General features: G+C 28.4%; 1 protein-coding gene across 1 annotated transcript; it reads right to left on the bottom strand.

The window, feature by feature from the left end:
* Positions 1-1,486: 1,486 nt before the first annotated feature.
* Positions 1,487-7,074, bottom strand: LOC130804179 (ferritin, chloroplastic). The gene is made up of 8 exons (XM_057668534.1): positions 6,623-7,074; positions 3,413-3,496; positions 3,247-3,307; positions 3,081-3,168; positions 2,357-2,418; positions 2,194-2,259; positions 2,047-2,110; positions 1,487-1,952 (listed from the first exon to the last, which is right to left on the bottom strand). The coding sequence occupies exons 1-8, from the start codon at positions 6,922-6,924 to the stop codon at positions 1,906-1,908; spliced, it is 774 nt and encodes a 257-aa protein (XP_057524517.1). The 5' UTR covers positions 6,925-7,074; the 3' UTR covers positions 1,487-1,905.
* Positions 7,075-16,728: the final 9,654 nt, after the last annotated feature.

A 16,728-nucleotide genomic window follows, 5' to 3' on the forward strand; every position in this document is an offset into this window, starting at 1 on the left:
ACATTTAACAAATTGTTTGGCGACACACACACACCCTTTCTTGTCAAAATGATTGTCCAAACCTTACAACTTTATACTCCTACTGTTTTTACACAATCATTGAATCTAATTGTAACAACCTAACAACATCACCAATCACCATCTTTTGTGAAATTCAGTCTGTTTGACAAATGACTATTAACTGAAGTTATTGATTGATTTGACCAACTTAAAAATGTTAGCTAAAAATCAACTATGTAAGTAACTTATTTAAGCCAACTATATTATGAATATGTTTGGTAAAATTAATTATTGGCTGTTTTTTAGAGAAAAAGTAAGTAAAAAAATAAAAGCTAATGAAAGCCTACTATTTGGTTTAAAAGCCATGTTTTTAACTTATTTAAAGGCTATTCACCAAATATTTATTTGGCTATTTGACTAACCAAAAAAGCCAAAAGTCAAAAAAAAAAAAAAAAAATAGTTGCCAAACATCACCTCAATTGTAGGCTCCAAACAGGTTGAGGCCGATAAGGCGATAAGTAGGATGTAAAAAGTTTGATCTAAACTAAGAAAGAAATTGGACCAAATATTCAGCAATTTTTGTTTTAAATAAGGATCATGGTTGATCTATTAATTATTATTTAATCGCATAAAATAGTAAACAATATTATTTTACGATTTGGCTTTAATACGTAAACTCGCAATGTAAAAACGTAGTATTTACACAAAGTTTCTTTTATTGACTATAATAATAATATTGAGACCAAAATTACGATGTATCTTTACTTTTATTTATTGCACTATTACTCGTCTTATGAATTATTATAATATTATTATTATGTGATTGTTAATTTTTCATGTTATGAATTAATATTTTATTATTTTATTTAGGTGATTGTTAAGGCCATTTAATATTGGTATAACTTATGACAGTTAAATATTGCAAAATTCTACATGATGATCTTGTGCTTTTAATTTTTTTATATGGTAACTATAAGTTTTTTACTCTACATGGTGAATCTTTGATATGAAAAATTATTCCACCATGACTCTTTAAAAAAAAAAATTAGTTTATAGTTAATCAGAGCAATTACCATTTTGCCTCTTCTCTCTTCATCAAAATCCTTTCAACCACTTGGGCGTCACCATTCACAAATTTAATACTCCCTTCAAACCATTATAATAGTCTCATTTGCTTGGGCACGGTTATTAAGAATGGTGTGGGGTCCATTAAAAAGGGTAAATAGTGATGGGTAAGTAGTGAAGGGTAAGTAGTGATGGGTGGTTGGATAAGTAAGATATATAGGGGTATATTCGTAATTACTTGTGTGAACTAAGGATATTTAGGTAAAAAAAGATTGACAAAAATAAAAATGGGACAATTAAAAAGACTTTGCCAAATAAGGAAATGAGACTATTATAATGGTTCGGAGGGAGTATTAAAATTAACATTTCTAGATATCTAGATTAGTTTACCACGATACTCCAACCTAAGAACAGAGCAAAAATTCATGAATTATGAGGCTTTATTCAATTTTTAGTTATTTAGAAAAAAAACTGATACAATCACATATTATTCTTGAAATCTAAGGAAGAACAGATTAAAATAAGATACTACAATCATCCTTGTAAACATGGAAAGAGCTATCACATTTCCTAGAATAAGTAGGCAAAACAAAATGGAAGTGGAGAATTTAGAAGGACTAACTTCAAATATTAGCTAAATAGCTTACATTATTAGAATACTACAATCATCCTTGTAAACATCACTCCAGGTACATTCATTCATACAAGCTTTACTACATATTCTAGCTTCTAACCATATTCCATCCAAAACTAAAAATAAGTTTATTTGAGCGAGAGAAACTTAAGCCTCCCATCGTAGAGCTACACAAGACGTTCACGATCAGCTCAAATCAAATTAGATCAGTTCACACCCTCGTGAAGGAGCATTTGATCAAAATGCCACACGCCTGTAAGCGCACATAAATATGCTTTTAGAATGTGTATGTGCAGTGCACAATGCCACAAATTAGTCGGAAATTTTATCGAAATAACAGCGCATACCGTGTCCCTTGCCAACCATTCTCAATTGTGTGACATACTCAGCAATCTTCTTGATTGCCTCAACCTAAGAAAGATTCCAAACATGGATTTTGTTAGTCATTAAAAGAGGATTAAGAAGAGTGAACACTGTTTATTCTCTCAACTTACCTGTTCATTCAGAAATTCACTTTCAACAAACTCTTGTAATTGGACATCATTGCTTCGCTCGGCCACCTATATGTTCATACAATAGTGCAAAAATACGATTTAGATGGAAGCAACATATTTAGCCGGAAAATCCTTTGTTTTGTAAGGAGAATCAATAACTTACACCATGCAAGTTCAACAACTTTTCATTCACCAGCTTCTCCAATGACAATGCCAGCTCCATTGCTGTCATAAGTATTTTTAGTAATACGTCAGAAATGAATGAATAGATGACCCATCAATCTGTCTTAACAAATCCTTATTCTAAATCACATATTCCTTCATCCATAGGCTGGAGGTGGAGTGAAATTATTTGTATCAACATTGTAGACGATTTTTAATTGAGAGGATTTGAAAGTTATGATATTAGATAGTAAGACTATCTGTTAGAATATATAACATATTATGGGGTCTCAACCAAAGATTTTGGTTAAATTGATTTCTTGACATGGTATCAGAGCCACAGTGTGATAAAAGGTCACGAGTTCTAATCTCAATCATCAATTTAAAGTGGAATACTTGTCGGGTATGAAAAGAGCATGTGTTGCATCCACACTTCTAGCTTTAATGGCTCTTGTGCGAAGAGGTGTGTTAGAGTATATAATACATCCTGAAGTCTCTAACCATCAGCTTAAGCTTTTAATTGAGTTTGGTTACTTGACACTATGAAGAGTGTTTTGAATCAAACTTAGAGTTCAATTATCTAAATGCCAAATACCCATATGTATTATATTTCTGCACATTTTCGAGGATGGGTCGTGGTCAACCTTTGTCCGGTACTAGTAGTTTTGTTCCTGGTTTCATCATCATCTTTGATCAATACTTTGCAAATAAGAATGAGGCCTTACCATATAAAGCATCGCCCTTTTCAACATGCTCAAATTCTGATGGAGGCATGAGGATTGAAAACAGCTTTACCCTTCCACCTCTCATGTTCTGAAAAATAATGGAAACCATTAGAGCCACCAGAACGTTTTAAAACTTGAATAAAAGACATAATCACAGCTTGCTCACCTGATACTTCATCAACTTCTCAGCATGTTCTCTTTCTTCTTCACTCGACTCACGAAAAAATCTAAAGAAAGCGAGATCACAGTAAACAAATAAGATTAAGATTAAGATTAAGTTCCATTCACCTAATGCAAGATAAACTTAATGGGATTCTCCAAGAATTACTTACTTGGCTAAGCCTTTGAGAGCAACATTGTCTCTGTCAAAGTAGGCAAAAAGAGAGTGGTACACATAGGAAGCACTGTACTCCACACTGAATCACACAAACAAATACATTTAGCATTACAAAAGAGATCATAATGCTTGGAACTGATCATATCTGTGAAAAAGGTTTCACGGTTGAAGCAAATAACATACACCCACCAAACTTAACGGTTTAAACTCTTGACCTTCTAATATATAAGGGTTAATTTTACCGCTAAACCAACCATTAATATACAATTTATAAAGATGTTATTATGTAAATATTTATATACTGAAATAAAGTGTTGGCGGGACGCCCCCTCCCCCTCAGCTATATTCTCCCCTGCTTATTTGGAACATTTTGTGTTTTTTTATTTAACTAGCTAGCAAAACAAATACAATATGTGGGTCCTGGGTGCATGGAGCTAAAGATTTATACTAGTAAATCTTTGGTTTCAAATTTATAAAAGAAGTCAACCTACCCAAATGAGCAGAGGCGAAATTTGTAGTCAAAAGTTAAACAGGGCGAAAATTTCACTATACAAAATAATAAATTTGAGATAAAAATAAGGGCTAAGGTTTGAACATATGACCCCGGAGTACTAGCTTTACTCTACTCCAAGCAAATTACTTTTAGTTAAATTTATAACTTGTCATTATATATGTATCAAAATTCAAATTTATCAAAATTTTCCAGTCAAATAATCAAATCGTATACTTAAACATGCTTTCATGTATTAAATACGTACACGCCAAGTACTTTACTCCTACTTTTTAAACAACTTAAACAGAGAACAAATTCTAACTATTAGCCACCTTGTTTATTAACTGCTTCCCAAATTTTATCTCTTTTTGAAGTGTTTTTACTTTGTGGAGATAGCTAAGGTCTAATGCTAGAGAGTTTCTAATTTTGGTTATAATACCAATTTTTAATCAATCACTATTAATAATATTGTTTACAGTTTTGTGCTTTAAACATAAAAGGACCGTCAAAATGGAAATTATTTATTATTTATTTAATCTAATTCCAATGGAGAATTCAAAATACTAGTATAACATTAGCTTTCATGTATTGTATATAGGGATGGTCATGGGTCCAGGACCCTGTTAGACCCGACTCGAATTAGTCTCTTTTTTAAGGGTCTGAGTCTTATTTTTTGAGACCCTCCGAATCTGGGTCGGATCTGGATCTAAAAAATAATTGGGGGTCCAGGTCGGGGTCCGGGTCCGAAGATTAGAACCCGAACCCGGATCCTACCTCTAGACTCGGACTCTAGATCCACCCCCAGACCCGAACTCAGACCCTTGTAATTATTAAATTGTCTTACACTACTTTGTGACTTTTGTCTATCAATTTGAGTTCTACCCCACCCTAATATTCCATTTATTTTCCATTTATATCTATAATATATAAATATATGCTAATTAGTACAAAATTAGTATTATACTGTCTTACATTCTTACTATTTTGTGACTTTTCTATTTATATATATTTATACAAATAGCATTTAATATTTGTAAACCACGCTAATCACTTACAAAAAGTTCAAATATGACAAATTAAATAATTTTTTTTAGATCCATTAAAGACCTTAGATCCATTAAAGACCTTAGACCCATCAAATTCGAAGGATTTAGGTTTGGGTCTGAAATTTTTAGACTCTTAGAATCTAAATTCAGGTCTAGATCTATAAAAAGTAAAAGGATTCGGGTCAGGGTTTGGATGACCAACCCTAATTGTATGGAGAACCTACTCAAGGTCATTTTGTACGTTGTTACACAATTTAACAATAAAGTTTTCAATCAAATCAGGGACCTAAATTTCCTGGTGTCAGTCTCTCACATGATTTTTTTGCCATCTTAATTACTTTCTTTTTAAAAATATTTATAATATTTATTTTTTTAAGCAATTTAATGTATTAATTTATTTTTTAATATCTTTAATTATATATAATAAAAAGTTATAAAAATTTAATGTTAATAATCTTTTCAATGAGATGAATAAAACAAGATCTAACTTGACTATTTAAACTTATAATTAAAAACTAATTATAAATAAAAATAGTGAATAAATAGTGTCATTAATCTAATGTTGGAAGTATTTTGAAATTCCTAACTTTTTTCAGTTAAAAGGTAGGAAAGCAACTTCTCATGCATTCCATACTTGTAGGAATTTCTCAAAGCTAATCCAGATGTAAACAGAGTAGATAGCTCATTCACTTCTCATTTACTCAATAGAGTATACAGAACATACAAAAAAAAGAGCAAATAATACTGGTCACCTATAAGAGAACGTCTCATGGTCAGATGACTTTAGAACAAAAAATCCATAAGCTAGATATATTTAATATTAGACTATTTAACCCAATTTAAAACATGTCGGTGAAACCATCTCATGCAAGAATTTGTATTAATCTAATATACTACAAAATAAACCAATAATAAAACATCGGAACAATAAATCAAGGCAATAAATCAAGGCAACTCAAAAAAAATGCAAAGAGCATCTATGCTGAACAAAATCATACTTCCTTCGTTCGAAAATACTTGCACCAAACACACTTTGCGCAATTTAATATTTTTGTCGATTGTTTATTTCTAAAGTTGCTGAACAAAATGATAGTTCCTCCGTTCCAAAATACTTACACCAAACACATTTTGCGCAATTCAATATATTTGTCGGATCGTTTATATCTAGAGTTATACATGATTAAAAATCATAAAAACTTTATACTATAAAAATATGCGACAAGACGAATAAAACAAGATCTCACATGACTATGTTTCTTGTATAATAACCAAAATATATACATTAATGTAAATGATGAATTGTGCAAAATTAATTTGTTATGAGTATTATGAAATGGATGAAGTATAAAACCTTAAATCATAACAGTACATAATTAAAGTGTTTCGTTGAGACATTTTAACAAACAGTTGTTAGGTATCTCCTATTTGAAAATATCATAGCGCACAAGACAACAAATCAAAAAAGAAGAAACAGTGCAACCCACTTCTTCACCTTTAATATTGGACCTATATCAATAATCTCATCAACTTTTCATCATAATTTTTTAGAAAAAAAAAAACTCATTCCACAAAACACATCAACTTTTCCAATAAAGAGAAATCAAAAAGCGGAATCCAAATCTACAGTTAAAAACGGGAAAAAGAATAGGGTTAAGAAGATAATTACTTGATCTGCTCATTAATGGCAGATTCACAGTCATCAGCATATCTCTGTCTCGCAATAGATACTTGAGGGGAGATGGGCACCATGAAATCATCACCTTTAACCTCCTCAAAAGGTTGAAATACTATTCCAGTCATGGGTCCTCCTTCTTGCAGAGCAGCAACAATTCTACCATGCCCATTTCTTTTCCCTTGAACTCCTCCAAATCCCAGAAAATTGGAAGGAAATCCATGGCATAAACCACTTTCCTTCGAGGAAATTGTGGAGCTAAAAAGAGGAGACCCAACAGCAATTGATTTCAACATTTTTTTTTTGCTACAAAATTGAACTAAAGAAATTAAGATTATTAAATTAAAATACAAAAATGGATTGAACAAGGGAAAATGAAGAGAAGGAAGGGATGAGGATGAAGAAGAGGTGAAATGATGAGGAGATTATATAGGAGAAGGACAAGTGGTGGAGTGGCATAGGAGAATGATAATAACCGTTGGATGAAGAGGATACGTGGAGGTTATAGATGAAAAGGGTAGAAGGGGCGTGTGGTGAGCTCGTGTCACAAGACGAATCTTGAAAAAATCAGATCCACGTTGTACTCTTCTTTATCTCTTCATAAATAATTTGTCGTGTTGTGCTACGCGCTTCAATAAGAAACTGTAAACTACTCGCTGTATTATTCGCCTATTTTTACTTTGCAGGAAATACTCTATCTTTCTCAATAAAGTTTAGACAATTAATAAAAATTGAATATTTGATACAGTGAATATATTATTTTATTGAATAATAATATTGATGAAGAAAAAGTAGGACTCAAAAACATAAAAATTTATTTTAAAAATTGGTGGAAAAAAAAATGAGAACTATAATTAATAAAAAATATTTTTATAAAATTAGTGAAAAACATGTGAGGATCATAAGAAATATAAAATTATTAAAAAGAAGTTGATAGAAGATATGTGGGATCAATGATCATAAACATTATTAAAATATAAATAAAAAATTTTATATGAGAACAATAATTAGAACATCTCAAAATGACATATAAGAACTTATTTAAGGAACGGAAGGAATATAATTCATAATTTACACAAATTTTCAAAGAAAACGGTATCATAATTTGATTATTTTAATTGAGCTGATTCTCGATGCACGATATTTATTGTGGTTGCTAATTAATTGAATAAAAAAATAAGAATGAAATAGGAGGGAAGAAATGAGCTATGAGCTATGAGAGTGGGAAAGAAAAGAAGACAAGTCTAATGAAGGAACTGAAGAAAATGCTTAGCGGTTGGTGGAGATAACAGCCTGGAATGACGTGGACTTCGTCCTTTGCTTCATGTTTTATTGTCTTTTCAACCTCCCTCCATAACTCTGGGTTCGGAACAACGAAAAACAAATTTTTTTTAATTAATGTGATTAATAAATTATCACAAAAACATAAATAAATAATGGTAAAATAAATATTACTAAAAATTAAAATAAAATTAAAATTTTTTATCCTATTAAATTCTACCACATAACTTTACAAATAACCATTATTTATTAAGACATTTTCAAATAAAATTCAAAAATTTTTTAACATATATTTTTAAAATTCAAGTGAATACTTCTTTAGTCCCCTCATTTTTAATCGTGAACAAGATTTTATAAAGACAATTATTTGAATAAAATTAAAAGTGAATAAAATACGTAGATAAGTATTAAGGAATCTACAAAATAAAAATAAAAAAGCTAAATAAAAAATGTTGACAAACAAATGAAAATAAAAAATTTATTCGACTTTCAAATGATGAATTTCTTGGTAGTTTTTGCATAATTTGAATTCTAAATTTATATTTATTTTTAAATGTAAATATCCGCACCTTAGCTATCGTTTACTTCAGATTAATTTTGTCAAACAATTTTATAATTAATTAGTTGATTCAATTTTTGTTATTTTGATCAACTATTTAACTTCTGATTATTAATATACTTCTATTAATCACTATCTATATTAAATATTAGTTTTTTAGTTTTAGTACATGACTAATCACAATTAGTTTAAGATTTGGTTGAAAGATTTGTAAATGTGAGTTCAAGTTGGGTTAATTTGCGATTTAGGTTAATATAATTTAGGTCCAAATCAGCTTTATTAATCCATATATATCCGTTTGTTTCGATTCAAATATTCATCCTCTCGGATCTTTATTTGGGTTGCTTGGATATTATGTGGGTTCAAATGAATGGACTAAAAATTTGAATTACTTATTTGATTAATTTTATGGGTTACCCATAGTCAGGTTTCACCTAAAAATTTGAGAAGATTCGGTTTTGTAAATAATATAGTTAATTGAGAAAAAGTAGAGATTATAAACAATGAAAAATATATAACATAAAGTAAGTAAAAAAATTTTGGTGACTATAAAATAAAAATTATTAAAATAAAATTAGTAGAAAATATATAGAGATCTTCAACATTAAAAATTGCGTCCAAAAAATGTGATATACTTCATTACTTCTATATAGAATTTTTTAATAAATTTTTCTAAAATAAAAAATAAGAATATCAAATAAAAACAGATAGAGTACATAGTATTAGGTGGTAATGAAAAATTATAAACAAAAATTGTTTTGTAATCGGTACTAAATAGTGGAAATGATAATGGAAAGTTAGTGTTATTTTTGTAGGAATATATCTTGACTAACTAGTAACTAATGACTATGTTCTTCACAAAATTCATTCTAATGCATTACCATTGGAACATGTGGTATTAAGTGCTAATGAAAAATTATAAACAAAAAAATCTTTTTCATAATCAAACATTTTTTACCATAGGAATGACATAATATATCATGAAAATTTACACTACAAATAATTCACATTACCACCAATTATTACCGTTAACCAAGCGAGCAGTAAGATGTGTGGCTTTCTCATATCACATAAGTCGACCAATGGGGTTCTTGAAAATAAGTTTTCAAGAGAAAATATGCTAAAGTTTAATCGGAGAACATGACTTAGTTTGGCCAATGACCTATTGACAAATGGAAAATAAGACTTAATTTTGAACCAAACATGCGGATCGTCTTGGCTCTAAAACCAAATTGTGGGGATAGGCTCTAAACTATTATGGTGTCAACATCGGAATTTATGTCATTTGAAAAGTAAAAAACAAATAAATTTTGACCTAAATTCTATATTAAACATTAGAGCCTTTTTTCTTTTTAAATTTTTGATTGATTATATATATATATATATATATATATATATATATATATATATATATATATATAACAAAAACAGACATTCTTTAATGACAATATTATATTATATATTTAAAAATTAAATTATAAATTAAAATAAAAGATAAGATAACATACTATATTTTAACACAGTAATTTAGTGATAAGTTTCAAAATTTATGTCATATTACTTAATATAGTTAATTCTTATATGATTCAAAGAGTAGAATATATAATTCAAAGATTAGAATATAAGAGTACTTCATTTATATTTACAATTTAAATAAACGTATATAGCTTTATTAACAGGAAAAATTATCTAGAATAATCCAATCTTTTCATGATTTTCCTACAATAATTCCACTTATTGATTAACCATGAATAATCCCAACTTTAGGGGTATTTTCCTAGAGTAAATTTGTGTAATCCGATGACCTGCTATAGTAGTTAATTCACCAAAAAAGTAAATTGAAAATTAATTTAAAATTAGAGAAAATTTTTGAAAATTTACATAAAAAATTCTAAATTACAAAAAAATCATAAATTATTTTTGAACAATTTTTAAAAATTTTTTCCGATATTTTATTATAATTTATCTTTTTATTAAATAATAAAACTTGCTATAACAAGTCATCTGGTTACCGGGTTTACTCTAGGAAAATACCCTTCAAAGTTGAGATTATTCATGGTTAATCAATAGTTGAGATTATTATAAAAAAATCATGAATATGTTGAATTATTTTAGGTAATTTTTCCTTATTAATATACGTCCACAAACGTCTTAGTTGGAAATTAGCAAGATCCTTATATATACTAATTTTTTGGTTTAAAAAATTTTAATAAAATCTTCAAAACAATTAAAAAATAAAGCTTAGTACTATGATAATAGTGATTTGACTATTCCGAAACATATTATAACACGTATATTCAGCTTATTGGACAATTTTAGCTTATTTTGACACAATTAGAGGGTTAGATGGTTAAACCAGTCAATGCTAATGTTTGTTTGGTAATTAGCTAGTTGAAACAACTTATCATTATAGATATGTTATTTTTGAACAAGTTGTTCATAGCAACAGATTCAAAATCAGTTGGTCAAACTATTTAATAAAATAAGTTGGTTAAATTAACTATTGTAATAAGCTATTAGCTATCAGTAGTGTGTCAAACAGCTCATGTCGTTTTTCAATAACTTTGAGAGTGTTTCATTTTCTTTTGTCCACATAGATATGCAACATGGTTGCACATGAGCTTGTCCGATGAGCCTCTTCTAGTATTTGTAACGAAGTTTGGGTTGGCATTGATCCTTCATTAATTGATAATGTAACTCTTTTCGATACAATTTACGATTAATAGTATCTGCCTACCTTTCAATTAAAGAAAAAAAAAAGTTGTAGGCTTTTTATCTGTTGGAAGAGGGAGCTTAAATTTAATCCTTATAATAAAAGTAATATTGAGGTTGTTTGACAAACAACTGATAGATAGTAGCTGATTACGTTCATTAATTTGACCAGCTGATTTTAAACTCGTTGTTATGAGCAGTTTGTTTAAAAATAACTTATTCATAATAATAAACTGTTTTAACCAACTAATTTATAAAATAATTACATTAAATGATTTGACCCTCCAACCTTCTATATATATTAAAATAAATTAAAATTACTTCATAAGTTATTTCTCACCAAAAAAATTGTTCCTATGCTAACTTTTTCCATCATAAAATTCCAAGAAGTCACTTTCAAGTTTCAATACATGCACTTCTTTCTTTGGACAATGTGAACACATATAGATTTCAAGATTCCTATAGCTCTTTTAAACTTTGTTAGTTCCCAAAACTCAATTTCTCATTTTTCACCGATAAATAATAAAATTAGAAAATTTTTAAATTTTAAATACTCATTTTAAATTTATACCCTTTCTCTTTTTATTAAATTTTCCATAGCTATTCTTTTCTAAACTACTACTATTTCATAATTTAAAATTTAACATCAAATAACAAGTACAACTTATTGTAAAGACTTAAAACATGAATAAAGATGGTTTTTATCATGGGAAAAAAGCTCTGAATATTTTATCATACATATTAAATAAATTATAGCTAGTTTTACTATATGTTAAAGTTGTCAATTTAAATAAAACATGTCGAAACTATATATATATATATATATATATATATATATATATATATATATATGGGAAGAATCTAATGAGAAGGTGTATCAAAATGAGAAGAATGAGAAGGATTTTGAGCCATTGATATTAAGAAGATCTGACAGCTGAGATTAATTGAGTTGAACTGGTGAGATTAGGGTAAAAAAAACTGAGCGCCTCTTTCCTTCACCATACTCTCTTTCTCTTTCTTCCATGAACAACAAATCTCTTTTAAAAATCAGTAAAAAAAAAAAAAAAAAAAAAACCCTCCATTTGTTCTTATTTTTAATTAATTCAAGACATTTTGCTTATCATTACTAACAATCAAGTAAGTTTTCTACTCACTTTTTGTTTTGATTTTCGATTTGGTGCATTTTAGAGTTGATTTTCGAATTGGGGAAAACTAGTTTATATTACTCAATTTTATATTTTTCTTTACATTTAAGGTTTTTCGATTTACATATAAGGTCTTTTGACTTTTTCGGGTTTTTAAAAATCAAATTTGTTATTCGTTTTGTTAGACTGCTTCTGGGTATCAACTTTTGTGTTTTTCATCTTAATGTCATAGTATCTTGCTTTGGGGATAGAATTAGAGAAGAACTGATATGAATTAGTATTCCTAATGAAAGATTACTATTTTCTTAAAGAAGGTTACTATACTCTCGGAAAAGATTACTATGTAGTATAATTTTCTATAAGCCTATTAGCTCAATTTGGTCGAGCACTGTGTATTTCTGATTACATTGCACAGAGGATGTAGGTTCAAATCCTACACAGGCTCCTACTTGTTAGGCTAAATATGTTTACTCGAGAATATTGTGAAAAAACCAATTTAAAAGTATAATTTGCTTATGAATAACTAAGGATGGTTAAGAAGTGAATATGGTGTAGATAGTGTTTCTCTGCAGTTAGGTACTGCTAATTTACTGTAAAATTTTCTGGTTCTTGTATTCTCTCTAAAAAGTAACAATGTTGTCCAAAGAAAGTAACTATGTTGAAAACGAAAGAAACTATGTTGGAAAAGAAATTAACAAGAATATATTATGTGATAGTATGAGAAAAACTACAAAAAAAATAGAAATAAGAAGGCAATATAAAAAAGTAGGGATATTCTACATGGTAAGCACCAACTATGGCGAAAGGCGAGTGGTAACAATTCTTAATTTTTTTTCCACAAAATAGCACTCAACTCTTGAAAAAGTCACTGCTGTAACATTATGACGCAAAAAACGTTAAGTTTTCGTTAACTATTCTATGTGGTAGGCACTAACTATTGCAAAAGGCGAGTGGTAGCAATTCTTAAAATTTTTTCCACAAAATAGCACTCAACTCTTGAATAATTAATTACCGTAACATTATTAAGCCAAAAATGTTTGATTTTCTATTAAATATGGAGATAACCATTTTACCCATGTTCCTTTTCACTAAAACTCAGTACCTCCTTCCTCTTCCATTCAACATGTTCTTCCATTTAACATTATTAACCCAAATTATATAGATTAAGGTCTTCCCAAACTGCCTCCACTTCATCCTCGTCAGTAAGCCACAATCTTAGCATCCTTGGAGACTTATATACCTGTGTTAATGAGCTGCTTCACTTGCCCATCAATCTCGATTTTGTATTGAGTACCCTAAATTCCCAAAAGAATAAAATCAGCATCAACATGATGCATGTAGACAGTTTAATAATGGAGCATTGAAATTCAAGATCTTGAAGAAATGGAAGAACATGTCGAATGGAAGAGGAAGGAGGTACTGAGTTTTAGTGAAAAGGAACAGGGGTAAAATGGTTATTTCCATAGTTAACGGAAAATTAAACATTTTTGGCTTGATAATGTTACGGTAGTTAATTGTTCAAGAGTTGAGTGCTATTTTGTGAAAATTTTTTTAAGAATTGCTATCACTCGCCTTTTGCAATAGTTAGTGCCTACCATATAGAATATTCCTATTGAAATTAAACAAGGGTATTTGTGTCATTTCAACAGTTAACGAAAACTTAACGTTTTTTGCGTCATAATGTTACGGCAGTGACTTTTCCAAGAGTTGAGTGCTATTTTGTGGAAAAAAAATTTAAGAATTGCTACCACTCGCCTTTCGCCGTAGTTGGTGCTTACCATGTAGAATATCCCAAAAAAGTAAAGCTACTATGTTTAAAAAGAAGGTAATTATGACATACTATATGATATTGGAGATAAAGGAACAAAAAGATAGAATCATTGAAATAAGGAATCAATATCAAAAAACAAAGTAACTATGTTTAAAAAGGAACATTACTATGTTAAAAAGAAAGTAACTATGATAAACTATAACTCATTATCAAAAAGAAAAATAAGTTACTATGTTGAAAAAAAACTATAACATACTATTTTCTTATTAAAAGTTACTATATTCTTAGTAAATGATACTATGATTATATAAGTTACTGTCTCATACAAAATACAAATGATAGCCTATGTATGATTTGAATCTACATCCTCCATACAAAGAAAAATAGAGTGCTCTACCAATTGAGCTAATAGGCTTAGTAAGTCATAAAAAAATCACTATAAGGGAAAACAAAAAAATAGATTCATTGAAATAAGGAATCAATATCAAAAAAGAAAGTAACTATGTCCAAAAGAAATGTTACTATGTTGAAAAAGAAAGTACTATGAAAAATAATGTGAATAATATGACAAAAAGGTACGAAAAGAAAGAAATAAGTCATTATGAAAAAAGAAAGCCAAGTTACTATTTAATAATCTAAAAACAAAGCTTTAAAGAACCTAAAAGCTTCTAAGTAAAAACAGAGTAACCATGAAATTGAAAACTAAAAAAATCAATGATAAACCAGTAAAACACAAAAAATCGTAAAATAAACCCTAAAAACACAAAAAAACATAACAACAACAAAACAACAAAATTGTAAAAAACAATTACTAATTCAAGAACAAAAACACAAACGTGGATTGAAGAAATACAACAAAACAAATTGTTGAGTTTTATTGAAGAAATGTCTGAAATAAATTTGAAGAACGATTCAAGAACAACGAAATGTCTCGATTCAAACGAAAATTTTAAGGGTTGAAGAACAGGAGGAAGATGCAGATTTTTTGCGGATAGAAAAGGGATTTCAAAATGGGTTTACACAGGAGGAAGGAAGTGAAGCAGGAGAGACAAATAAAAAAGCTTCTTTATATATTGAACCAGTTTAGCATTAAAAAATCGTTTCATATTACATGAAAGAAGCAAAGTTGTAATAACAAAATAATAAATAAAAAAAAAATATAATTAAAACAAAAAAATAATTAATTAATTATGTAAAATTTAAATAAAATAATAAATTTGTTAAGAAAATTATACGTTTAAAACTAAAATAAATAAATAAATAAATAAATAAATTAGGTTTAAATAAAATAAATAATTAAAATAAAATAAGATTTAAAAAAAAATTCCAAAAATTTAGGGGTATTTTTAATATAAAAAAATAATTGAGTTTAGAAAAACTCATTTACACGGTTTCTTAAAAAAAATTCAAAATTAAACTTCCTTCCTCCCTTTCCTAAAATAACTCCTTATTTAACTCCATTATTCTTTCCACTATTCCCTCTAATTCTAACCAACATCATTCCTCAATTATAAATTAAGCAATTTACTCTTTAAATTATTTCACCGTATTAATTTTCTTTCTTCTCTTTTTTATTCTTTTTTTCTCATCAACCATTTGTCTTTCTTCACATCTATTATTATCAATTTCTTTTTCACCTTGATAGTATTTTTCAATCTTTAGACATTTTCTATCTACAAATTACAAACAACAATTATACTTCAAACGTTAAGTTCGTAAAGGAAGTTTGATAGGAGCGTACATTTATATTCTAGGCTCGTTACACAAGGTAATTCTCAATGTCCATCCAATTAGGATTATCCCATTAGTATTATGTACTAAGTGAGAATTGATGTGTTTAAATGTGAACGTAATTTTGTATGATATTATACTTTTTATATTTTATTCTGAAAATGATATGTACTACTATTTTGTTACTTATTTAATTCATAATATTATTATTTTGATGAAAGTTATATATATTTTAATAATGATTTTAAATTTGATTGAATTTGAAAGAGAAATATTTATGATATTAATTTCTGTTGACACCAATTGATGTTAATATGGTGATTTGAAAAATGTATAATGTATGTTTGATTATATGTTTGTGTGCTCGCGACTAATTATTAAAATATATTAAATCACGTAAAGTGTAACACGGGGAAATGAAGCTCTTATATTTGTTGTGATCCAAGTATAAGGGTGATGAATATGTTGCCCTGTTTGGTTAGTATAGCTGCCAACATGTATTATTATTTCTGCTACTTGATATAATGTTTGGTCTTCCTTCCATTTGTTGTGTTTCAAGTAGAAGGGATTTGCACACTCTACTGGCCTTGATAAATTATTTGGGGTGACGACCTCTTGATGAAGTAGGTATAGGGGTAAAGCCTTGTTCTACTGACATTATCGTTCCCTCAAATTAATAATTGGATATATGTGTCGTCATTATTAAATTTCAAATAAACAATTGGTTTATGTGATATTATATTGTTTTCATAAATTGATTTTTTTAACTCAACTTTATATTTTTTCCAAAATTATTTTCAACTCAATTATATTTTGTTTTCTTAAATTATTTTCAAACTAAACTGTTTTACGAGATGGAGTTGGAATTACTCAATCTCCTGACTTTGCAAGTTTTTCCCTT

This window comes from Amaranthus tricolor, chromosome 17 (assembly GCF_026212465.1).
Source record: "Amaranthus tricolor cultivar Red isolate AtriRed21 chromosome 17, ASM2621246v1, whole genome shotgun sequence".
In the NCBI taxonomy this organism is placed as follows: domain Eukaryota; kingdom Viridiplantae; phylum Streptophyta; class Magnoliopsida; order Caryophyllales; family Amaranthaceae; genus Amaranthus; species Amaranthus tricolor.